This window comes from Sinohyriopsis cumingii, chromosome 3 (assembly GCF_028554795.1).
Source record: "Sinohyriopsis cumingii isolate HCF-2022 chromosome 3, ASM2855479v2, whole genome shotgun sequence".
In the NCBI taxonomy this organism is placed as follows: domain Eukaryota; kingdom Metazoa; phylum Mollusca; class Bivalvia; order Unionida; family Unionidae; genus Sinohyriopsis; species Sinohyriopsis cumingii.
The window spans coordinates 49,756,340-49,778,624 of record NC_142963.1 but is presented as its reverse complement, the minus strand read 5'-3'; the positions used below and the strand labels follow the sequence as shown (position 1 = coordinate 49,778,624).

Genomic DNA, 22,285 nt, shown 5'->3' with positions numbered 1-22,285 from the left:
GTTTGCAGTGTATGCAGTGGAGGCATACATGTTTACAAACACAAATGTAATTTGTACTCCAAAATGATGCAGAACTTGATATGCTATACTGTCCTGCCCTCCAGGAGTTCTTGTTAGGTTCCATGGTACATTTGGTTTTGAATGGACTTCTATGTGCGGTTTGATATCCTATATAATGAAGTGAACGTAACTCTGAAGAAATTGTTATGTGATGAAGATATGGTTGTATGTGATGAAGATATGGTTGGCAAATGATGCAAATTTAAAGGTTTTACTATTGACATGAATGCTTTGTATTACAGCAGTTGTCTGTGGATCTCCTGGTACAGTAAAAAATGGTTCCCTTGTTAGGGTAAATAACTCATATGGAGGAATAGCAGAGTATGAGTGTGACCAAGGCTTTCAGATAGATGGGAATTACTCCATTGTATGTGGGACTGAGGGGTGGACTCCATTGCCTCAATGTATAGGTGAGTTATTGTAAGTAATTGCTTATAAGTAGAGTCCAACTGCAAACTACACAGACCCAGATCTGCCATCGCATAAAGCACAGGCAGATCTGGATCTGTGCAGTTTGTTAGGGGTAATCAGTAGAACAAACAGCATCAACCATGATCTGCATTTACTTTATGCAATGGCAGATTAGGATCTTTGTTATGCAGTTTGACTCAACTTATGAGTATAGATGGCATTTTCAGCAGATTCTTTACCTGTACACTCTTCAATGCCAACTTTTAAACATATATTCAAAATGAAAAATTATGTTGTAAAAAAAAACAGTATTGATGAATTAATAGCAATTTTGACAAACAACTGAAAATTGGGATATAGAAGAGATCAACTGACACTGTTAATTGCTAAAAATAGCAAGCCTGTTTCTAGCTTGCAGACTCTGCTGCAGAATGTAGGACAAATAAAACAATATAAATGGCAGAACTCACTGAAGAAATTGCATCTATCCCTGAAAAGTGAAAAAATCATGGTGCTTCAAGACATTGTTGCTTTGGACTTTGTAACAGCGATAGTAGAAATTCAGAATATGAACATAAGATGTGTGTATTTTGGATTCCATTTCCAAAACCAAAAAAAATATCAATGGAAGGGGAACTTTTACTACTGACAAAATCACAAGATGGACATGTATCTTCAGTAAACATTTCATAGGTGGGAATAGACCAATGACGGATCATCCCGACCCAATCCCAGCAACACTTACACCAAATCAGTTCATCATTTACATCTGTTTAGGCACTAGAACATGTTTGATTAACATCGGGGGTGGGGATTTTTTTAATCAATAGATGTACTAGTAATGCAAAGCCTTTCAGTTTCATGATACAGGGAGTGGATCCAAGAATGAAACAACAGAGGGGGTCTAGATAAATAAATAAATATAAAAAAGTATGTAAGAGCTCAAACTTTAAAGAATATATATATATATATATATATATATATATATATATATATATATATATATATATATATATATATATATATATATATATATATATATATATATATATATATATATATATATATATATATATATATATTTGTACACTGTGGTTATAAAGTTTCCATTCCGCTGTCATTGTTTGTCCTACATTTTCACGTTTGTGTATCATGTGATATGCATACCATATACATGACACATCACCGATCTCTGCTATATGTACAGAAGTTAGAGTAAGGTGACTTTGTATGTGTTATGTAGGGAAATGTAGCCAGGTGTCAGATCTCAGTCAGCCAAGACTCTGGCAAACAAGAAGTCATTGTTTAACAATTAGAAATTGACTTGCAGTTTTTATTGGTCACTGATCTAATATGGTCAGTAATAGTAATTTAATGATAGTTGTTGATAGATCAGTTAACATTTGAGGCTTTGTGGTCTGTAGATAGGCACTGGCTCCAGAGGTTTTGATTTCAAAATTCAGTGTGTCCATGACTTTTATGTCCTTGAGCAAGACATTTAATCTTGTTTGTTTCAGTTGCTACAGCTGTAAAACAGGTTGTCCCATAGATAAATTTGACATGTAAATCAACTTTACATAGCATTTCTTTGTCTGTTTACCTACAGGGAATAGAAGAGTGAATAGCTTAAGCCTACTGGGTATAATTATATATCCTACTTGTTAAAACTCATAAATTAAGTACTGTATAAGAAAGAAGATGAACCAACAAGGTCTGTAAAACTTAACAAAGAGTTTTATTATCTATGTTATAAAATGAAAATAGAGGAACTAACAGGTACACAAATTGAATCCAAATTAATCCTGAAAAAGTTCTGTTAAAGTCTAAAAGAATAGAATGTTTTCTATACATTTCAGATCCATGAATATACTAGTCCACCAACAGTCTTGATGTTTCAAAATGGCATTGTCCAGAACTCCTTTGAATAATTCACATTAGTCACAGAATAATAGTATGGTCCACTGAGCACTTTCTATTTCCAGTGAATAATCCTAACAAATGTTTCCTCTCAAATTATATAAACATGAACATTAAACACATCTGCAGACTGGTTTCAAGATGTAAAATAAGAATCTGAAAAAGGAATGAATCTGATCACTCAATTTTCTCCTTATACACACCCTAAAGAGTCTATTATGACTAAGTTGCAATTTACCCCATGTGACAGTTCTTACTACTCAATCTAATATTTCAAAATAACTTTTTATGCAGCCTAGCCCATCCAATGATAAATAACTTAATTCTTCTAAGAACCCACCTGACCTAAACCTGTCTAATTGAAAAAGCCAGAAACTTATTAACATATTCATCACTAATATTATTATTAGTAACTGTCGTCACATACATAGCATCGATTTATAGATCCTATGCAATTCTACATTCTTAATATCTTATAAAAGAACTTACACAGATACGAAACGTCAAATATAGATAATCATTACAATTAACAGTCATGAATAAAAATTACAAAAATTGTATACATAACACCTCCTCTCATAAGGAAAACAAAGATTTATGCAATAAAGCTATCGTTTTCCATATGAACCAAACACAAATGATAATAACACTAAAAGTATGAGGAAGATGAATGTGCAGGTATGTATACAAAAATAAAGCAATATAGAACAAAAGTGCAGTTAAATTTTCCCTTGATGTGCCCAAATTTTGATGTTGTATTCTTGCAGCATCCACCTCAGTAATATCTGATTCTTTGTTTTAATTTTATTGATGAATGTAAGGGGTTTGTGGTCACTGAACACTATAATCTGTGAAGGGTCAGAATTAATGCCAAGTACCCCTTCTTGATAGTAGAATAATTTCTCTGGTGCTTATTTAATTCTTATAGAGAAATATCACACTGGATGATCCACACCATTTTTATCTTCTTGAATTAATATGCCACCAACCCAAAGATAACTTGCATCAACAGACATATTAAATGATTGGCTGAACTCTGGAGCTGAAAGAACTGGTGCACTTTTAATTATGGTCTTTAATTTACTGAATCCCTCCTGACATTTGTCAAACCATAGAAACTTGGTCTTCTTACTCAATCAGTTGGTTAGGGGCTCAGCAGTTATGGGAAAATTTGAGCAAAATTTCTGAAAACTACCAGCCATACCCAAAAGGAGGTGGCTTTAAACTTAGCTTCTACAGGCTTGACTTGACCATGTCCCATAACAATAAGTTGTTTCTGTTTCCACCTTCCAGGACTGACAATGATAGAATTTAAGTCACTTTCTTTTCAACTGTATAGGGACTATAATAGCCAGCCTGAACAGGATTTTGAGGTATGGTAAGAGAGGATGAAAAGTTCTTTCTTTGGTTGTTTTATCATACCTCACTTTCATTTGTAATTGGGTTAACAGAAGATTATTTCTTGCCACCTCACAAGCTTTCAACATATTTGACAATGTTTTTAAGTTTTCAACTACATACACACATGAAATAGAGAAAGCTAACCAGAAGCTTTTGTCCCCATGCTAAGGACTTCATCAGCAAACTGATTTAATCTCTACTGACATCAAGCAGTGTCAACAGTCAGTAGAGATTAAATCAGTTTGCTGAGGAAGTCTTTAGCATGAGGACAAAAGCTTCTGGTTAACTTTCTCTGTTGTATGCATATGTAGTTGAAAGTTAAAAAAAAAAACATTTCAGATATGAATATTACTACATATTTAAGCTTTCACCAAAGATTTTAACAGTTTGTGTTTAAAATCAGAAATGTAATCAAATAAATTAATCTCTGATTCCTATGTTAAGATAGTTTTCTCTTTCAACAACTTCATTGGACCATTAACCCTTTAGCTACTGCAGCTGTTGTGCAGTTTCACTACTGCTGAGTGCTATCATATCAGTTACTGAGACTACTGAGGCTGGTTGCTAAGCTGAATACTAGAACATCATCAAGGTTGATTACAGAAACTGACAATAAAAACATGATTACATTTATATTCATTATTTCGTTAGTTTTTTGCTGGATTTTAGTGAAATAAAAAACAGCTTATCTTGTATAGTGTCTGTTATTCATATATTTCCACTTTATATACTCCTACATCCCATCATCCAAAGAAATCCCAGTCTTGTAAACAGTTTTGAATCACACAAAATAAATCCAATATTTACATATGTACAAATAAAAACATGAATGAAATCCACACTCTACTTACAAAGTTGAGAATGGTACATCTCAAAACAGTCATTATCCACACATAAGTGACGATGTATATTCCAAGATATGCCCACATCTCCCTGATGCTGATTTCATACCATTTCAGGTCTTGGTTTTGGTCCCCTATTTTCTTGGCATAATCATTTGTTTCTTTCACAAGATTTTCCACCAGACATTCAGGAAAAAACTTGAGAAAAAAAATCTTTCTCATTGCTTAGTGGTCCAAGCTCGATTGTTGAGCCAACATGAGAATCAAAATCATTGATCTCCAACACGGCGAGTTCATCACTACATTGTGAAAGTTGGACTATGTTCACCTCATCATCCGATTGAAAATTACTTACATCTGGGACTAACGTCAATATCTGATTCCTTTTCTAAAAATGATCCATTAACCTCTTTGATATTGCTTGCACTGAACCCTTTAAAGTCACTCATATCTGAATTGGAATCCATCTTTGTTTATCTGAACTACATGTGTTTCGTAAAGTGCTGAAAAGCCCGTACAGTGTGTCTAAATTTAACCTCTCAGCTTTCAAACTTGTATCAAAAGGTTGAGTAAACAGTCCTCTCATTGGTTATGATAATCAAAAAGATGTGAACTTCTGTACTTTCAACCAATCAATGTTTAGTTAACACAGCTATTACGTCCACATAGATGCGACACTGGGGTTTCGAGTACTGCTGAACTATACACAAATAAATGGCACTGGGGTAGTAACTAGGCTTATTGACACTGCATAAATGCATCAGTAGGGTTAAGGAGCTATTTACAAGTGATGCTTAGATGCGGCAGTCATAGTTAAAGGGTTAACAATGTGTCAGAAATCAAGTTCAAAAGGGCTAAATCCTAGGGATTCCCTAGCAGCAAACAACAGTAAATAAACACCTTCATTCCAATCATTTCTGGTATCAAAGCATGTTGCAGGTTGGCTTCTCCCACAAACTGGACTAAAATATCTGTAATATGTAGTAAATTCAAGCTAAAATAACCCAGAAAGTACTTAGTCAGATTTGGAAATGTCTTTTCCTTGATATAAAGAATTAAGTATGAAAAATTAATAAATTTAGATGCATTAAAAATATTTTTGTGTGTAAAAAAAGCATGGACAGAGCGAAAAACAAATTTAAAAAATATCAATCCAGGAGGAGTTTCATGTTTATTAATGCCAAGGACATGGCAATATGCTTTCAACCTAATGAGTTTGCAGTGGAAGACTTTAACTGTTAACCTTTATCAGTTATGGATTGATGGCTAAGACATAAATAGTCAGAGTGGTTTTAAGTAATTTGGGTTTAGGGTAGATTGTTGAAAACAGGCAACCATGTTTTTTTTTCATATATTGCTCAGATTATGACACTATATAATTCAGACATTTGCCAGAGTGAAACAGTGAGATTTGATCCACATAGTTCAGCGTTCTTCCCAAGTATTCTGGCAATAGTTTGAACACAGCAAGTAAAGTGTGATTGTGATTTTTATGTTATCAATTACTGAGTGCATCAATTTATGTACCAAACACATACCCAAAAGTGTTTTTAGAAAAAAGAAGCCTGTACTTGAGAAGTATTGTAAATTTGATGTTTCATTACAGCTGAAATCACAAAATCAAGTGCATTAATCAAGCTGAAACCATCTTAAACCAGTCAAATCATATAAGGATCAGTGTTAAGTTACCATATTTACTGTATATTTTGGGACACTGTATTTCTTGGGACACTGTAATTTAATTTTTAAGTGATTTTTGGATACACTATATACTTATGGGATACATTGTTTTCTTAAAGTGATTTGTTGTGGGACACCTTTTAATTCATTGAAAAATGCATTCAATCTTAAATGTTATTTTAAAATTATTAAACTGTTTGCTTGAGATAAAACTGTTTAATCCACTGCAACATCCCCTCGGCAGCCCAGCCCTTCTCCTGCACATGTTATCATTCAGTATTAGTATAGCTAAACACCATACCAATCTGAGTCATTTACAAATTTCTTTCAAAAGTTTGTCCTCTTCTTCTTATTCTTTTCCCGTGCTTCCTGTTTTAATTATTTTCTAAATTCAATCATTTTTATTTTGTAAGTCTTTTCTACCTGTCATTATAACTGGTGCACTTAGTTACACCAATGTTTGACATACATGAATACCATCAAGAAGGAACACATTTGCAGTTGTTAAATATTTTAAAAATTGTGGATTAATTAGGTATACAGGTTATAAATAGCTTAGATAAAATAGTCACACAATGTTTAGCATGCCAGCGTTTAGGAATCTGCAGTCACTTAAAATATGTTCTTCTATTTGACTCATTTTTTTTTGGAGTAAGATGGACAGATTTGCCCTATTGAATTTAGAATTGACCCACATTTGGAAAAGAAACAGGAGGAGTTTGCCTTATTTTGAAAAATCATAAAAGCAACACTACATTTGCCTTTACTGATTCAGTATCACTTCAAATGTGTGAGTTGGGAAGTGAAAACTTTATATATATATATATATATATATATATATATATATATATATATATATATATATATATATATATATATATATATATATATATATATATATATATATATATATATATATATATATATATATATATATATATATATATGTGTGTGTGTGTGTGTGTGTGTGTATGTGTGTGTGTGTGTGTGTGTGTGTGCACACACACACACAGAGCACTGAAGTGCCCTTGTAAATGCATACAGTGTTGAGAAGGGCCTTTGTAAATGCATACAGTGTTGAGAAGGGCCTTTGTAAATGCATACATTGCTCTAAATTATGCACTCAGATTAATATGCAATATCTTGGTTGTATATTGATTAATCATATTTAAATACATGTGTTGAAATTCTTTTGATTTCTGCATCTGTTTTAGTCCTTTTTAAATACTGAAAATTGGGTCAGTGAAAAGTCACCTGATCTGAAATGAAATATCCTGGTAAAATTTGGTACCATATAAAATCAATTATAAGTTGAGTCCAACTGTAAATGATATGGATCTGATCTGCCATCACATAATGTAGCAGTAGATCAGTGTCCCTGTTGTTTGTTCAACTGGTGATTCCTAACAAACTGCACAGGCCGAGATGATTTGCTAGCACATTATGATAGTGTACATGGTAAATATTCTAATTTGATTTTTCAGGGCTGTAATGTGTTTGAGTCATGCTGGTAGGTTTTATTAATGTAAATAGAAATTTGGACCAAAATTATATAAATTTTCTAAGTCCAACAAATACTAATGATGTTATCTGCTTTACTGTATATAGACAATCATAATAATAATAATAATAATAAGAATAATAATGATCTTTTTTAAAGAGGGTAACACAATTAGCTAAGAACTAATCTACCTGGAGGCCCTCAGTCATGATGATTTTATCATGCTCTCAAATTGATATTTTCATCCTTTTTACTTAAATTGGGGTGATGAAAATCCCCCTAATCAGAAGAGAAATCTGATAAAATTTTGTAAATCCTCTGATTTCAACTTTTTGGTGTTTTAGCTGTATGTGAATTAGTTTCTGTGGAATTTATGTCTATATGGTGTACACTGTACTACTTTTACTCATAAAGTTAGTAGAACTGACACTGAAATGAATGCACTAGTTCATTAGTGTAACGATAAGGTGTGCATGCATGTAATTTAGAGACTTGTTCATTTTATTGTTAATTGGGACAACAGAGGCATCAGATTTTCAGTGGCCAAACCAGTGACATTCTCACTGTCATCAACATCATGAAAATGCCATGGTAAAGTGTCAGAAAATTATACATCTTCCACATCAGTGACAATATCGAAATGCTACAATAAAGTTATATCTTCCACATAGGTAACAGTATACAACTGCAGCTTAGTCAAATATTACTAAATGTGTAGAGATTTTATCTAAAGGAGTTTCTGTCTTGCATGTGAAAGCAGAATCAGAAATAATGCAGGTCACATTCAAGACACTGTCTTCTAGGAAACACTTAATTTTGTGCAGTTTGACTTGTGCAAGCCTACTGCTGAGATGGTTTAAACTTGGGTATTATTTTCAGTAGAGACAGGTGCAATCTCTTTAATTTTAACTCATATCATTTGAATAGAAAGTTGAAAGCAAATTCATTGATTTAGGCTGGCACAAGTATTTGGGGAAATTGATAATAATTTCACTTATATAAAAGCTGTTTCATACTTAAGCTAAATTGTCTGCTTTGACGGCTCTAATTATTTTTCATTCCAGCTGTAAGATGTCCCAAGTTAAAAGTTCCATCCAAAGGAAGACTTATATCTCCAAATATGTACATTTTTGGAGCAAGAGCTGAATTAAGATGCATAGAAGGTTATCGATTGATTGGAGCATCATACTTACATTGTCTTATGAATGGACAGTGGTCTGATAATGAAGCATCTTGTGAGCCTAATGGTAGGTACCCTGTATATTTATTTGTTCAGGTAAAGTAACTCCTGTTGGATTGTCATTTTTTTTAAATTACTGTGTACCATAATTAACCTAAATAATTGGAACCTCCATATTCCTGGACAATATATTTTCCAAATACATGTACAGTCAAACCTGTCCTAACAATCACCTGTGTTTAGTGGTTACAGGGTGAAAGTAGCCCATCAAATTTTCCATATGAATTTTATATATGGTCACTGCCTTTTAAAGTCAGCGGCCAAATGTTTTCTAACCAAACAATAATTTCACCCTGCCTTAAGTGGTCACTGAAGTACATCAGTAGTGCCCCCTATAGGTATGCAAATTAAACACTGCTTTTGTTTGATGAGCAAGGCATTTTTTAAGACAAAGACATATGTGAATCAATGTTTAAGCATATCATGTCTCTGTTATAATTACTGTACTCCAGTCACATTGCTAGTCGGGTATCAACATGTAAGTTCTAAATCATTGCATTTTTTAACCTTGCAGGATGGGATTGATGCAGTGCATTTGCTTGATGGTGGGAAAAATAGTTGTAATTTAAAATATCTTGAAGAAAAAACATTTGTCTTTGAGAAGAGATACTAGTTACATCCATCTTCATTAGGTTGGGGGGCATTCGGTATATAAAATGTGTCTGTAAAATCAGGTGACGTTTCGTTTCATGGGTTGCAGTGATTAGCCATATACAGCTTCTCACCTGAGTCAACTGACTTTTCATTTTTGGTCAGTTAAGCAACTGATTAATCCAGATAATGGTTTAATTGCATGAAGATCATTGTATATTTTTAGGTCAGAGATCATTGCTGTTGTTGTGAGGTTTAACGCCATTTCTTAGCACACAATAGGCTATGCATGGCGGCCAGAAATAACGGTGGAGGAAAAACCCGGGAAAACCCTGGAAAGAACCACCGACCCACGAGAAGCTACTAGCAAGCTTTCTCACATACCCACACTGGCCGAATCCTAGACTCAAACCCATGCAGACAGAGGTGAGATGGCAGTGATCCACAACGGAGAGCGCTTTAGACCACTCGGCCACTCGGGGCCCCAGGGATCATTGTATATTTTCAGGATACAGTAATCTTGTGGAACGGAAATTTTGGAGTGAACAGTGCACATAAAACAATTTTGATAATGTAGTGACTAATAACAATAATGATAACAATAATAATAATACACTGTAATAATAATAATAATAATAATAATAATAATAATAATAATAACAGCAATGCTACTACTACTACTGCTACTACTACTACAACTACTACTAATAATAATAATAAGAAGAAGAAGAAGAACAACAACAATGATATTCAGTACATGGTATTTGTTCAAAAATCAATTTTAAAAGGTGAACCTGTGTACATTGGTCACCTGTTTGCAATATCCAGTTTTGCCTTTTCCCATGAGTGACTATTATTGACAGGATTGACTATGTAATAATTTTAAATAGCAATGATGATTTCTGGATGTACAGCAAGCTTTTTTTTTAGAGCTGATGAAAATGAAACATTCAAGTTGGAATGTAAATTAAGGAATGTATTACCTATAGTCCAGAACTAAGTAGTCAGCCATCTGATGTGAAATTGTTTTGATTACCCTATTCATCAGATGGATTAACTTGGATTAAATGGATTAACTTCATTAACTGAATGTGTTGTAATTAGACAACAACAGTAACAGCTGAAACACGCTACAACTCATGATCTAGCATTTTATTAAAGGTAACGATAAAGTACAACTGTTCATCTTAAGATAGCAGTTTGTTAAAGGTAATGATAAAGTACAACTGTTCATCTTGAGACAGCAGTTTATTAAAGGTAATGATAAAGTACAACTTTTCATCTTGAGACAGCAGTTTGTTAAAGGTAATGATAAAGTACAACTGTTCATCTTGAGACAGCAGTTTATTAAAGGTAATGATAAAGTACAACTTTTCATCTTGAGACTGCAGTTTGTTAAAGGTAATGATAAAGTACAACTGTTCATCTTGAGACAGCAGTTTATTAAAGGTAATGATGAAGCACAACTTTTCATCTTGAGACAGCAGTTTGTTAAAGGTAATGATAAAGTACAACTGTTCATCTTGAGACAGCAGTTTGTTAAAGGTAATGATGAAGCACAACTTCTCATCTTGAGACAGCAGTTTTGTTAAAGGTAATGATAAAGCACAATTGTTCATCTTGAGACAGCAGTTTATTAAAGGTAATGATAAAGTACAACTTTTCATCTTGAGACAGCAGTTTGTTAAAGGTAATGATAAAGTACAACTTTTCATCTTGAGACAGCAGTTTGTTAAAGGTAATGATAAAGTACAACTGTTCATCTTGAGACAGCAGTTTGTTAAAGGTAATGATAAAGTACAACTTTTCATCTTGAGACAGCAGTTTATTAAAGGTAATGATAAAGCACAACTTTTCATCTTGAGACAGCAGTTTATTAAAGGTAATGATGAAGCACAACTTTTCATCTTGAGACAGCAGTTTATTAAAGGTAATGATAAAGTACAACTGTTCGTCTTGAGACAGCAGTTTATTAAACATAATGATAAAGCACAACTTTTCATCTTCAGACAGCAGTTTATTAAAGGTAATGACAAAGCACAACTTTTCATCTTGAGACAGCAGTTTATTAAAGGTAATGATAAAGTACAACTTTTCATCTTGAGACAGCAGTTTGTTAAAGGTAATGATAAAGTACAACTGTTCATCTTGAGACAGCAGTTTATTAAAGGTAATGATAAAGTACAACTTTTCATCTTGAGACAGCAGTTTATTAAAGGTAATGATAAAGTACAACTTTTCATCTTGAGATAGCAGTTTATTAAAGGTAATGATAAAGTACAACTGTTCATCTTGAGACAGCAGTTTATTAAAGGTAATGATAAAGTACAACTGTTCATCTTGAGACAGCAGTTTATTAAAGGTAATGATAAAGCACAACTTTTCATCTTGAGACAGAAGTTTATTAAAGGTAATGATAAAGTACTACTGTTCATCTTGAGACAGCAGTTTCTTAATGGTAATGATGAAGCACAACTTTTCATCTTGAGACAGCAGTTTGTTAAAGGTAATGATAAAGTACAATTGTTCATCTTGAGACAGCAGTTTATTAAAGGTAATGATAAAGTACAACTTTTCATCTTGAGACAGCAGTTTGTTAAAGGTAATGATAAAGTACAACTTTTCATCTTGAGACAGCAGTTTGTTAAAGGTAATGATAAAGTACAACTGTTCATCTTGAGACAGCAGTTTGTTAAAGGTAATGATAAAGTACAACTTTTCATCTTGAGACAGCAGTTTGTTAAAGGTAATGATAAAGTACAACTTTTCATCTTGAGACAGCAGTTTATTAAAGGTAATGATGAAGCACAACTTTTCATCTTGAGACAGCAGTTTGTTAAAGGTAATGATAAAGTACAACTTTTCATCTTGAGACAGCAGTTTATTAAAGGTAATGATAAAGTACAACTGTTCATCTTGAGACAGCAGTTTATTAAAGGTAATGATAAAGTACAACTGTTCATCTTGAGACAGCACTTTATTAAAGGTAATGATGAAGCACAACTTTTCATCTTGAGACAGCAGTTTGTTAAAGGTAATGATAAAGTACAACTTTTCATCTTGAGACAGCAGTTTATTAAAGGTAATGATAAAGTACAACTTTTCATCTTGAGACAGCAGTTTAGTAAAGGTAATGATAAAGTACAACTTTTCATCTTGAGACAGCAGTTTAGTAAAGGTAATGATAAAGTACAACTTTTCATCTTGAGACAGCAGTTTGTTAAAGGTAATAATAAAGTACAACTGTTCATCTTGAGACAGCAGTTTATTAAAGGTAATGATAAAGTACAACTGTTCATCTTGAGACAGCAGTTTAGTAAAGGTAATGATAAAGTACAACTGTTCATCTTGAGACAGCTGTTTATTAAAGGTAATGATAAAGTACAATTTTTCATCTTGAGACAGCAGTTTATTAAAGGTAATGATAAAGTACAACTGTTCATCTTGAGACAGCAGTTTATTAAAGGTAATGATAAAGTACAACTGTTCATCTTGAGACAGCAGTTTATTAAAGGTAATGATAAAGTACAACTGTTCATCTTGAGACAGCAGTTTATTAAAGGTAATGATAAAGCACAACATTTCATCTTGAAACAGAAGTTTATTAAAGGTAATGATAAAGTACAACTGTTCATCTTGAGACAGCAGTTTATTAAAGGTAATGATAAAGTACGACTGTTCATCTTGAGACAGCAGTTTGTTAAAGGTAATGATAAAGCACAACTTTTCATCTTGAGACAGCAGTTTGTTAAAGGTAATGATAAAGTACAATTGTTCATCTTGAGACAGCAGTTTATTAAAGGTAATGATAAAGTACAACTGTTCGTCTTGAGACAGCAGTTTATTAAAGGTAATGATAAAGTACAACTGTTCATCTTGAGACAGCAGTTTATTAAAGGTAATGATGAAGCACAACTTTTCATCTTGAGACAGCAGTTTGTTAAAGGTAATGATAAAGTACAACTTTTCATCTTGAGACAGCAGTTTATTAAAGGTAATGATAAAGTACAACTGTTCATCTTGAGACAGCAGTTTATTAAAGGTAATGATAAAGTACAACTGTTCATCTTGAGACAGCACTTTATTAAAGGTAATGATGAAGCACAACTTTTCATCTTGAGACAGCAGTTTGTTAAAGGTAATGATAAAGTACAACTTTTCATCTTGAGACAGCAGTTTATTAAAGGTAATGATAAAGTACAACTTTTCATCTTGAGACAGCAGTTTATTAAAGGTAATGATAAAGTACAACTGTTCGTCTTGAGACAGCAGTTTATTAAACATAATGATAAAGCACAACTTTTCATCTTGAGACAGGAGTTTATTAAAGGTAATGATAAAGTACAACTGTTCGTCTTGAGACAGCAGTTTATTAAACATAATGATAAATCACAACTTTTCATCTTGAGACAGGAGTTTATTAAAGGTAATGATAAAGTACAACTGTTCATCTTGAGACAGCAGTTTATTAAAGGTAATGATGAAGCACAACTTTTCATCTTGAGACAGCAGTTTATTAAAGGTAATGATAAAGTACAACTGTTCGTCTTGAGACAGCAGTTTATTAAACATAATGATAAAGCACAACTTTTCATCATGGGACAGCAGTTTATTAAAGGTAATGATAAAGTACAACTGTTCATCTTGAGACAGCAGTTTATTAAAGGTAATGATGAAGCACAACTTTTCATCTTGAGACAGCAGTTTGTTAAAGGTAATGATAAAGTACAACTGTTCGTCTTGAGACAGCAGTTTATTAAAGGTAATGATAAAGTACAACTTTTCATCTTGAGACAGCAGTTTATTAAAGGTATTGATAAAGTACAACTGTTCATCTTGAGACAGAAGTTTGTTAAAGGTAATGATGAAGCACAACTTTTCATCTTGAGACAGCAGTTTATTAAACATAATGATAAAGCACAACTTTTCATCTTGAGACAGCAGTTTATTAAAGGTAATGATAAAGCACAACTTTTCATCTTGAAACAGCAGTTTAATAAAGGTAATGATAAAGTACAACTGTTCATCTTGAGACAGCAGTTTGTTAAAGGTAATGATAAAGTACAACTGTTCATCTTGAGACAGCAGTTTATCAATTACTTTGAAATACGTAAAATCAATGGTCTTGAGCATTACATCAAGCCAACATGTGATTGCATGCTTCTTTTATATTCATCACTGGAGAGTGTACCAGGGGAGACAAAGCAGTCATGTACATCAATTCCTGTTCTCACTAGAGTGCATTAACTTGTGCAATAAAGTTTATTCAGGTTATCTTTGTTTTCCCTTTTACAGTCAATTAATTTGGGTTTACATTTATATCTGATAAAACTGGTCAACATCTCCAACACAGAACATTTGCAAGTTCTTGTTTTCTCAGTTTGAATTCAGTGGCATATTTCTCTTTGATAACCTCATTTTGTGATAAATTTCTCTTTGATAACCTCAGTTTGGACATGGTTTGGTCTTCATGCTTAAAATTAAAGTACAGATAATGGTATTACACAATTGAATTCCTGAACCAGTCAAAGTGATTTGGCTCCATTACATATTTAGGGCCAGAATAAACCTTATTTGGATTTTTGGCACATTGAAATAAAAAAAAAATCTGTAAGATAATTCAATTTTCCTTCAGAATGCAGCAAAAAAATGGATAATGCTATGGATTTTTAGATAATGTCAATAGATGTACAGCTGGTCCCCCTCTTATGCGGCCACCACTTCTGCACTGGGAAAGTGGTCTTTCCAGAAGGGGACTATATTTGTGAGATGTGTATGATATGTGTATATAGCAGGAAAGCAACAAATAACTTGAAGCAGTCAATATCTTCATTTAAAAGTAGCATTAATTGTTAAAATGTTCTTCTGGTTTTAAAAACAGTTTTTTCAAGGTAACATAAATTAATAGTTTTTATTCTCAGGTGTGGAATGTGAGTTGAATATTGTTGGCATGCACATAACAAAACCATTCAAAAATGTTATTTAAATCTTGATACATATGTTGTTTCATATTTAAAATAATTCTTTTCCATTTATTCCATTTTCTCACTGCTTCAGAATATTCTCCTTATATTTTATGATCTTGTTTATTTGAATCTTGCCAATAAAAAATCTTTTGGCAAGTGAACTTTCCTCATTGTCATCAAGTTGAATAACTTTTACTTTTTCTTCTAAAGTATTATTTCTTCATTTATGTGATGACATATTAAAGTTTTATAATGATTTATTCCTATGTTGCTAATTGTACAGTGCTGAAATTTAATTTTGCGGACGAAATGTTTGTAAACGAAAAACCTTGTTTTAAATTAAGCAATACATGTACTGTCACTTGATATTTGGTCTTTGTCTGGAATCCTGATTTGTTCAAGGTTGATTGTTTCTCTGTGTGTGTGTGTGTTAATTCACAAAATCTATTTTTAGCCTACCTGACCATGTTATGATCTTAACAATTACATCAGTCATAACTGTCAAGTTAATAAAAATAAAAATAAAAAAACGCTGTGTGAAGCCCAGAGCTCTATCAAAACATTGCTGACCCCATTTCTATCTTTCTATATGACCATGTTCTGACATTGACAATTATATCTGGTGGTAAATAGCAATAAAAAAAAAAAAAAAAGCTGTGTGAAGGCTAAAGTTCTATCAAAACATTATTGACCCCATTTCCTGCAAATGTCGGAGTTAATGATATAATAATAACCTTAGTAATACATGTACTTTAACCAACACTACTTTCAGTAACAAAAACCTGACATCCGGAAACAGACATTGGGAAAGATAATCGGATAACTTACCTTACTGTAATTAAATATTGGTTCTGGACACATTTTAATAATAAAATGTGTCCGCTTGTAAAGGGTACATTTTACATTTGTCCCTAATATATTGGCTGCTGGTTGCGTTAGAGGGTGGCTTTTCTTGAGGGGTACTTTTTAACACAAGCTTGTCATTGCCAAGGGATTCTGGCCACAAAGAGTAGGTTGCCACTGGTCAGGGTGGCTGTTCATGAGGGGAACCACTGTATATTATTTGGGTGATAAATTCTGCTGTCAAAAACAGTCTTTACAGTATGAAAGAATATCAATATTAGAATTGGGTCATGGTTCTGGTGAGACTTACCACCAATAGCAGTACATCAGCACAGTGAATAGACTGTCATAGTTTTGCAAACAAAACATAAGGCAGACACCAGAATTTTTTATTTATGAAAGAACACAAAAACATTATCATGCAAGTTTTCTTGTTTGCAAGAAATGTTCATTGTAACTTAGTTTATCAACCTAGACTACTTCCAGTCACCACCGTGCTCACTGGGCACTTCAGTAAACAACAGTGATGGTAAATATATTATGTTGTCCCACAGTATTTGGGAAAATTTATTGTTTTCATTAGTACACAAATTATCTGAACAGAGAAACAAGTAGTCATTTTTTACTTTTGAGATATTTAGGTGAATGACAGTATCTCATATTTTTCTGCAGGTCACTGGTGTCCTAAAATTGATAAAAGTGACCTACAGTACCATAAATCTCCAGTGTAGTTCATTAATTTTACATTTCTTGTATGGTATAACCTGTCTTGAAAGACCACCCTTTGTGCCAAAACCTCATAGTGTCTCAAGACAGGTATTCTCACATGACAGGTCAAAACTATATCATCAGTAAATTTGTGACTGAGGATATGATCTTTCAGGACAGATGGTCTGTCATAGCATTGGTCTTTTAACTCGTTAACCCCTGGCACCACATTTACGCATAAGGAGGTAGTAGCCCACTGCCGAGGTCTGTAGCGTCAAGGTCATGAATGATACACTATTGTGGGTGTTATTTTAGAAAGGTGGACAGATGTAGCTCTAAAATGATACCAAATAATCTGGACGTTTTAGTTGCACTACAAGATACAGAGGATAAAACCTAATTTTTTAAACCCAATTTTTGTCCACCCAAAATTTGTCCGTGGTTGGAATCCAATTTTGTGTCAGGATTTTATACTTTTTGGCCCAAGATCTAAGGCAGACCAGTCTGAACTGCACATAGACAGGCGAACTTTTGCAAAAAGTATGATAAGATGGGCATTTGGAATAAAGAGTGGTCTCAATACGAAAATGATGGGTCTGTTAAGAAAGAAAAAAGAACAGCTTTTTCCCTACTGCTCATTCGCGAGTGAAATAGCCAATAAAAAACAATGTTTCTAACACAACTAGACATTAGGTTAATGGGAAATCTCTTGGAAGTTGATGTTTTACTGTACTCAACATGGGCCTCAGCCATTGCATTTATGAGCTCATTTGACTGTGTGACATTTGAGTTTCTGATGCATGGCCCATTGTTTGTGGTAGGTTGTCATGTGTATTTCATATTCACACCCTGCCTGTTACTTTGACAAGTGTTTATGCATTAAGTGCAGACTATTCTAGTATCTGAACAATTACAATATTTACTTGCTTAAAAGATGAGTCCAGGTGCAAAATGAACAGACCCAGATCTGCCATTGCATAATGCACCAGCAGATCTGGGTCTGTGCAGTTTGTTTGGAGTAATGAGTAGAACCAACAAAATATACCCAGATCTGTCAATGCATTATGTTATGGCAAATCAGGATCTTTGTTTTGCAGTTTGACTTGCCTTATAAACGAGTATAGTTCGTAACACTGATGATGTCAGTCAAACATAAATTATCATATATGTTACTGTGAATTGAAAACCTTGAATTGCTATTAAAAATAATATGTTTCTTAAAATTTTACAGACATCAGCATAGCGTCAAAGCCTGTATAAAATTTATAGAAATAAATCTGTTATCAACTATGGTTGCTATTACTGTTACTAAAGATAGAAACATCAGTTAAAGAAACTTTCTCCTTTCTTTCAGTTACCTGTCAAGAATTGATTATTTTACATGGAATGGTGAACAGCAGTGGACCAGTTATGTATAGGGCAGTAGTTCAAGTTACATGTCTTCCTGGTTATGAGATTAAAGGTGAAAGTAATATTCTAACCTGCAATGAAGCTGGTGATTATGACCGAACGGTACCAACTTGTCAAGGTATTACAAATTATATTTAGATCGTTGTATTTTACATTGTCCAGCTAATACGAATTTTGTTCTTGGAGTACAGATTTTCATTAATTTTGTGATTGCTACAAGCAAACATTTTAAGATACAACAAACAATGATCCATTTTGCTTCCATATCCATGCATCACATGACCCATTTTACTTCCATATCAATGAATCACATGATCCATTTTACTTCCATATCCATGAATATCATGACCCATTTTACTTCCATATCAATGAATCACATGATCCATTTGACTTCCATATCCATGGATCACATGATCCATTTTACTTCCATATCCATGAATATCATGACCCATTTTACTTCCATATCAATGAATCACCTGGTCCATTTTACTTCCATATCTATGAATATCATGACCCATTTTACTTCCATACCCATGAATCACATGATCCATTTTACTTCCATATCAATGAATATCATGATCCATTTTACTTCCATACCCATGAATCACATGACCCATTTTACTTCCATATCCATGAATCACATGACCCATTTTACTTCCATATCCATGAATCACATGACCCATTTTACTTCCATATCCATGAATCACATGACCCATTTTACTTCCATATCCATGAATCACATGATCCATTTTACTTCCATATCCATAAATTTAGGTAGTAAAGAAAATGTTATTTTTATTTGCCAAACCATCAAAAATGTATTGATGCCAAAAACATAAATGAATTCATAGCATCAAAACTTTTTATGATATTGATGGTAACTTTAATTTATTCAGAATATTCATATAATTGAATTAAATCAATCTGATTAAATTTCAGCTGAACCCTGCTATTGCATACTTCACTGTAAATCCAGTTAAAATAATACTCTTCATTATAACACTAATTCAAATAATGCACTTCATTTTAACTCCAGTTCAAATAGCACACTTCAGTATAACACCAATTCAAATATATCACAGTTGTGGTGCAATAGAGAATTTTTTAACTATTGGACTAATTTCTCATGACTATTTTAAAATTAAATGAATGGTTAATTTATTATTCTATCCAGTTTTATAAGATATTTAGTAAACAAGCAAAGCACCACCTTTGGTAAACAGGGTTGGTCTTCTGTCTAGTTTGATTCGAGAGAAAGGTTCTGCAGTGATTTTTCTTTATAATGCTATTCATTGGTGCAGTAAGAGAGACCCAGGTGAGGCCACCTTACACTGAGGAATTTTCCAACAAGGCTGCTGTGCAAGTGTAAGGTACAAAAAACCTAGTATATCCAATGACCTGAAACAGTATAAGTTTTGGTCTTCAAAAGCAAAGTTTTAAAATCAATTAAAATAAATTAAATGGCAATAATAGAACAGAATTTTAAGTAATTGGATGGGTTCATACAATGTCTGTGTTACAAGAAAAGCAGTCATGTACTGAGGGCCTTATAGTTATGGATGATACTACTGTAAAAGGTAGCCATATGTACGTGGAGAATGTTGGGAATTCTTAGTAGTGACAAGTGTTTGATTTTTAAAAAAGTGAATATGCTCTTTCTATTTCAGATATTGATGAATGCAGTCAAAATAACAGAACTTGTGGCTTTGGTAATCATTGCATTAATACTATTGGCAGCTACTGGTGTCTGTGTGCAAACGGATACCAGTTGGTCCCAGGAACTACGAGTCATTGTGCAGGTAAATGTTGTAGGGGCAGCAGGGAGCTATTTATAATGGTAACTGTTATTTATTTACATTATTTTATCAAGGAGTGCTCAATTTAAATCAGATTAATTATTTGGAGTTATATTGATGAAACCTTGAATGAGTTGGATTTCCAGGGGTTTATTTTGTAGGGTTTAACACCATTTTTCAGCTCATGATTGGTTTTTGGTGGAGGAAGAATCCAGGAAGATTCTGGGAAGAACCACTGACCCCATGGGAAGTTACTGGCAAGCATTTTCACATACCCTATTGGTAGAGCCAAGGCTTGAACTCATGCAGACAGACTGTGAGTGATCTTGAAATGCAAGCATCTTAGACCACTTGGCCACCTGGAGCCCAATAAGATTTTAAGATATCCACAACATCATTTAGAAGAGTTATGGCCCCTAATTGCCTGCCCTCTTTACTTTGGTTTGTACATTGTAATTTTATGAAAGATTGTTGGATTTCAGACTAATTTAGAATGCAGCATCATATTAATATCACCTATTGTGAATAATTTTAATTTCTTGCAGTCTACCTAATCATTTACTTTAGTTATGGCTCCTGATGGCCCATGCTCCTGACTTTGGTTTCTGCAGCATTGCTTTACCAAGGCTTGTTTGATTTCAACCAGATTTGACATGCTGCTTTAGGTTGAAATGTTCTTGAATGAATTTAATTTCCAGTATTCTATGTTACCATTTACAGGAGCTATGGACCGTGAATGCCATTCTTTTAAATTGCCATTCTTCTAAATTGCCATTCTTTTAAATTGCCATTCTTCTAAATTGCCATTCTTCTAAATTGAATTGCCATTTTTCTAAATTGCCATTCCTTTAAATTGCCATTCTTTTAAATTTTATTTTTCTTTATTAAGTTATTAAGCAAGCTGAAATGAACTTTTGCAATGTACCCCTCGCTGATTACCCTAGTTTACTTGATAAAATATTATAATAAGCAGTAATATCTCATTCTCTGTCATAAAAGCTAACAGTAACACACAGATGTGACAACCATTATATTGATGAAATTATAGAGAATACAAGTTTTATGTGTTAAAATCAGAATTTTGTGAGATAAAATTTTGAAGAGGAGTTGTATATATGGATATAGGTAGAGAGAAAAGTACTTGAGCACCAATGTTTGACTGGTGCATAGACTGTTATTTCTCAATTTTAAAGAAAGTATGTGCTTGAGAAACCAGTAGATTAGACTGTAATTAGGTAAACTTTGATCAAAAGAAAAGAAAGATGCAGTCGGAGAAATGGATTCACTGTTTATTATCATTGGACCTTCATTGTTTCTGAGTCATGATAGCATGAATTCCAACTTTGACAATAGTTTTTTGTCTTTTTTTTTCAAAACTCAAAAGGTGGTTTGACCAGAGTAAGTGGCACACAGTTGAAAATAAGTTATCTACTTATATAAGCCCATAGGGAATGACTGGTAATTCAGATTTAAATTAAAAAGATATACATTATCTTTTTTCACTGAAGCATTTAATACACTTCAGAAAGTCAAATCCAGTAACAAGGAGTTTTGAAATTTGATTTTATTGGGCTTTGCTCACTTCATAGATGGCTCTTCCTTCATTGAATCACAGCTGTGTTCCAACATTTTGCCTTGAAAATAGATCACACTCCAACTCTTGGCCTAAATTTATCATTTCATCTTTCAAAATAATTACATTTTGTATTTTTTATCTAGAATAAATCAGCTTTAAAGAAATGTTGTGGATGCTTATGAATTAGCCAAAAATCTTTAATAAAGATGGCTTAAACATTCTTGTTCAAAGCAATTATGAAGTGTGATAACATTGTTTTTTTTCAACTTCCATCTCAGATTAATCTAATGTTTGTGCTTTACCTATGCAAATTAGCCTTAAGGACTGTCCCATGGCAATGATG

The 22,285-nt window shown here is 33.1% G+C and overlaps 1 protein-coding gene across 1 annotated transcript in view; it reads left to right on the top strand.

The window, feature by feature from the left end:
- The window catches only part of LOC149802826 (uncharacterized), a 349,692-nt gene that overhangs the window by 94,755 nt on the left and 232,652 nt on the right, over positions 1 to 22,285 (top strand). The window contains exons 10-13 of the mRNA XM_089952278.1: positions 303 to 470; positions 8,877 to 9,059; positions 18,515 to 18,688; positions 20,238 to 20,369. Of these exons, the coding sequence (XP_089808404.1) occupies positions 303 to 470; positions 8,877 to 9,059; positions 18,515 to 18,688; positions 20,238 to 20,369 (657 nt within the window). The remainder of the gene's footprint in view (positions 1 to 302; positions 471 to 8,876; positions 9,060 to 18,514; positions 18,689 to 20,237; positions 20,370 to 22,285) is intronic.